We start from the raw sequence: 4,775 nt of genomic DNA, 5'->3' as shown, positions 1-4,775 counted from the left end.
ACGTGTCTCAACAATGAGTTTGGTCTTAAGTTCTATCTAACTGCTGAATTTAGGATTTCCGGTTACAGCATTGATTGCATTTGATAAAATGAAAATTGATACCAACAAGCAGTTTTTTTAAAAATATGAATTCAGTACCGCAAGAATATGTTTCAGCTATTATTGTATTCCAATATTGGAACCGAAAGTGAATAACTCAATTAGCATTTAATTTTGGTTTTAATTTTAATCTGATTACAGCAAAAACAGTAAGAGTAGGGAATAATGACTATCCTAGAAAATCAGCTCCAATTTTACATTTAATACATTTCATATGTGTTTCAAACAGAATTATTGACTTTGAACGTCTATAACGATTTTCAAATAATACATATCGTAAGAGAAAAATAGTTTCTAACATTAGGATGAAGCAGGAAGGTCAAATTTGCTTTGATTTTCGCTTTTTCGTTTTTAAATTATTTCTTCCATATATTTGATTTCTTTCGTTTCCTTCTGATACCAAATTTATAGGTATTTACTTTTGTTAAAGACTGAATTTTCATGACAGTTAAATGGGAAATCTTTATTGTTGGCGTAGTTATTTTGATCTTCTTTCTTTGATCATGCTACAGATGTGTGCTCTGAAAGTAATATAGACGTTTTATGACGTGGGAATTCACATTTTATATTAAACGTAAAGCCGTAATCTGTGTAGTTCGTTTATGAGCAATTTTGTGAGAGTTGAATTTGTGAATTTGCCGGTAGATCACAATGAGGAATTGGTTTTTGGGAATCGATGAAGAAATATATATGAAGTAACAAAAGAAAAATGTTTGAAGGATAAAATGATTATTCTAAAAAAATGAAATGAAATTTGAGTTTTACGTCCCACGATTATGCCACTTGGGCTAAAGGAAACTGTGATGAGGAGAAATAAATGAAATAATGGAATGAAGAAAGTGGGAGGAAACGGGAGAACTCTGAGGAAACCCACGCATACAATGTTTGTCCACCACAGGGTTTACTTGGCGCGAGCTGGGATCTAACCAGGTACCCCCAGCACCGGAGTCGAACACCCTACCACTGAGTCACCGTGGCCCCCATGGAATATTCTAGTAGTAAAGCAAAAAGAAGAAAGTGTTATCTGTATATTTAATGCAGATTGTCTCTTGTTCTATTGTTAGTTATCATGTAAGTTTGAATTTTAAATTCATCAATACATCATAATAATACGTATGTGTATAATTCTGTGACGATGTAAACTCTCATTTGAGGAATTATTATTAATATGAAAGTAGACGTAATTCCATACGTCGAGTTATGTGCAATATATTCTGCAGTGACTCTGAATACAGAACAATACCTATTACATCATTATTGAGGGTATATTAAAATATTGAGGGCATTCTTATCGACACATGTAAAATAAGAACTTAGGATAAATGAAATGGGATGAAATCTTGCAGTTTAATGTCCCAATTATGACCTTGAGGCTAAGAGAGACGAATGGTTAAGGCAAGTGAATGATGATGGAATAATTAATAGAATGAGATTGTGGAAGGAAATGGGAGTATCTAAGAAAACCCAGGCGCCCGAGTATGTTCTCCACAAACTTATTTGCCCTGGGATCGAACCAAGTACGCCACGCACTAGAGGTACGCGCTCAAAGTGCATAACAATTTGGCAGAACTATATTGCTTACGACATTTATGATAACTCTTTTGTACAGCTTCCATATCATAAACATTGTTGTCCTAATTTCTTATACATTGCTTAAATATATAGCAATTACATATTACATCTTCAGAGGATTATATAAGCCTGCTCTCATATTATCCAAAACCCATTTCACATTGCGAAGTATCCCCAGTAATCTTACTTTCGAAAATATGATTTCTTTGTACCAGTCAGTCGATTACTTAAAACCTGCATCTATCTGGAGACCACACGTACAAGTCACAAGTTTTCCGATAGAGTTATTAGTACGATAACAGGCTTGGGCGTATTTTCCCTATCTCTTGATGATCTGGGAGAAAGAAATGCTTATATTGTTTAAGCACAAATAGTCATGGAATAAAAAGTGCTTGTTTATGGGTAATATCTATGTAGTTTTCTTTTTATTTTTTTTTAAAAATTAAAATTGTCTGTAAGACTGTTTACAACTTTAGTAAAGCAAATAATCTCAACTTCAAGTTGTATGTAGTGAAATTCCAAATAATTTAATAATACTTATGCCATTGATAAGAAAACTTATAGGGCTACATGTATGAAGTAAAGTCCTTTCTTGACAATACTTATATATGTATGGGCAAACAATAATCATGAAGCTACTGTAACTTATTGTGAGATAAAGGTTTAATATATATTTATTCTTGCAGAGTTCTTCATACCATGCAGATGCTGATTCGTGTCCCGTTTCTCCTGTTTTTCGTCGACCATTGCTCTTCATTTGGCAACAATAGAATTTCCACAACTCCGTTGCAACGAAGTTTGCAGAAATTCGTTTCTTCCATAACTTTAAAATATTTTTATAATGAAAATTGTATAATATATTTGGAGGACTCGTCCATGAATATAACTGAACAACTTGTCGTAATACCTGACGAAAGTGTCACCATACCTGTAGTTATGGTCAAATATCAGCCGACTATGAATATTAGTAATGAATTAAAGTTACCAATGCGGTTTGGTTGCGGTGCCTATATTGTTATTTCAAAACATATTTACTTGTTGTCAAAACAATTGCATGAAGTATCCATTAGTGTTAGATCTACTAGAAACATGTATTATGTATTTGTGCAGGAGGAGAAGGTTATGAATATTCAATACCAATATCTAGACTATGATTTTCTTCGAATTTCTCCTTATACAGTACTAGCTCTCCTTCAAGACACGGTTTATACGGATAAAATTCTTCTCTTTACTTTCAATTTTGAAAATAACTTACGAATTGGTGATAAGTTCTTGATTGATGTTTGGAATGGTCACCAGTTTATATATGAAGAAAATATATTTTTTGACAAACTATTAGATTATAATGGTAAATCCTTAACACTCTCTTTGTTTGATTATCAACCATACTGCTTTCGAGCGGGTGACAATCAATATGAAGGTACTGAAGTCCGTGCAATGAACGAAATATCCAACAAATATAACTTCACGATAAATGTCTTGTATTCTCATGAAGGTTATGGTATTGTTTATGATAATGGCACGAGTACGGGAATATATGGCTATCTCATAAGTGGCACTGCTCAGATAGGAATTGCAGGGTTTTATCAAATGGAAAATCATGTTAAATTCTTTGATATGACTGTCCCTTACTTGCAAGGTGAGATAAGGTTTCTTACTCCGAAACCAAATAGATTATCGTACTTATGGTATATATTTTTACCATTTGAAAATATGCTCTGGATAGTTATTGTAATATTCGTCTTTAGTATAGCAATCTTCATTTATGGAATTGCACTTATTCAAAACAAACTTGTTCCGAACAAAAAGTTATATTGTTATGCAAGTTTTAGTTATGTGTTGTTGAGAGCTATTAATATGCTAGTAGGAATTGGTATAGAAAGACCCAGTAGTTCAGCAATACAGCATATGGTAATTTGGTCATGCATGGTAACTATGTTAATCATTACTGCTTACAATTGTAATTTAACTTCCTTTCTCACAATTCCTCTATATACGAAACCAATAGAAACTATTGAAGAACTTGCAAATTCACATTTCAATGTTGTATTTAATGACCCATGTTGGTTCTTAGTATTCGACGGAATAGAAGATCCTAATTCTAAAAAGATCGCCAAAAGAACCAAACTTTACAACACAGATGATGTAAACCTATTAGCTGGTCAACTCAAAGTGGCAGTTGTGGTTGAAAGTCTTACAACAGGAACAATAGCAAGTGCCGATTATCTCGAGGAGGAAGTGTTACGTGTATTATGTCTTACGAAAGAAGATGTTCAAAGGTATCATGTTGGTATCGCGATGGAATATTTATCACCATATGTGGGCAAATTTAACCTTATATTAAGATGGTTGCGTGATACAGGAATGATGGAGCATTGGGAAAGAGTGATGAACTATATGTTTCGCCCCAAAAAGTTAGAATTTGTGCTAAATTACAATCCTACTGAACTTACAGAAGAATTCGTGGATCTAGGCATGGATAACTTAGAAGGAGCTTTTGTGATATTATTAATTGGGCTAAGTATCGCATTGTTGTGCTTCTGCAAAGAAATTAGTACTAGTTATATTTCTTGCAGTGTATTGAAAAACTTGTTTATGGAATGTTGGATAGGTGAAAGAAAAAGACGGAAAAAGAAGAAAAGTGATGGTAGAGAGGTTAGATAAAAAGAAGTTTTCTATGTTATTTATTTGCAAAATCTACCTGAACCCAAATAATTCATTCTTTTTTTATGAAATTGATAATAGCAGTAATAGAAAATAATAGGCACATTACTGTATTTACAGTTAGGTTAATAACTTTTATACAGACTTGCAGAAAGTGTAACAAGATTTTTTTAGTGATTTGTGTGGAATATATTGCAAATGGATTTCATTTAGAGAGTCTATAACTAATACTTTGTATTTGAAAATACCGGGTTTGTAATAAATTCACATTTTGAAGTAAAATGGCTACTTCAAATGATAGATCACTAAGGGAAATTATTGTATTTTTTTATAAATATAGGTAACTTCCAAGAAAGTGAAACAGTGATTGCATTAAATAATTAACATCTGTATTAAAATTATATTTTAATCTTGAAATTTAAACCGTTGTGAAATATGTA

At 32.4% G+C, this 4,775-nt stretch overlaps 1 protein-coding gene across 1 annotated transcript; it reads left to right on the top strand.

Moving 5' to 3' along the window:
- Positions 1–2,547: 2,547 nt before the first annotated feature.
- On the top strand, positions 2,548–4,335 carry LOC145661039 (glutamate receptor ionotropic, kainate 2-like). Its single transcript, XM_081726476.1, has one exon. The coding sequence runs from the start codon at positions 2,548–2,550 to the stop codon at positions 4,333–4,335; it is 1,788 nt and encodes a 595-aa protein (XP_081582602.1).
- Positions 4,336–4,775: the final 440 nt, after the last annotated feature.

Source organism: Thermobia domestica, chromosome 9 (genome assembly GCF_964235325.1).
Source record: "Thermobia domestica chromosome 9, izTheDome1.hap1.1, whole genome shotgun sequence".
Lineage (NCBI taxonomy): Eukaryota > Metazoa > Arthropoda > Insecta > Zygentoma > Lepismatidae > Thermobia > Thermobia domestica.
This window is presented reverse-complemented; position numbering and strand designations above follow the sequence as displayed.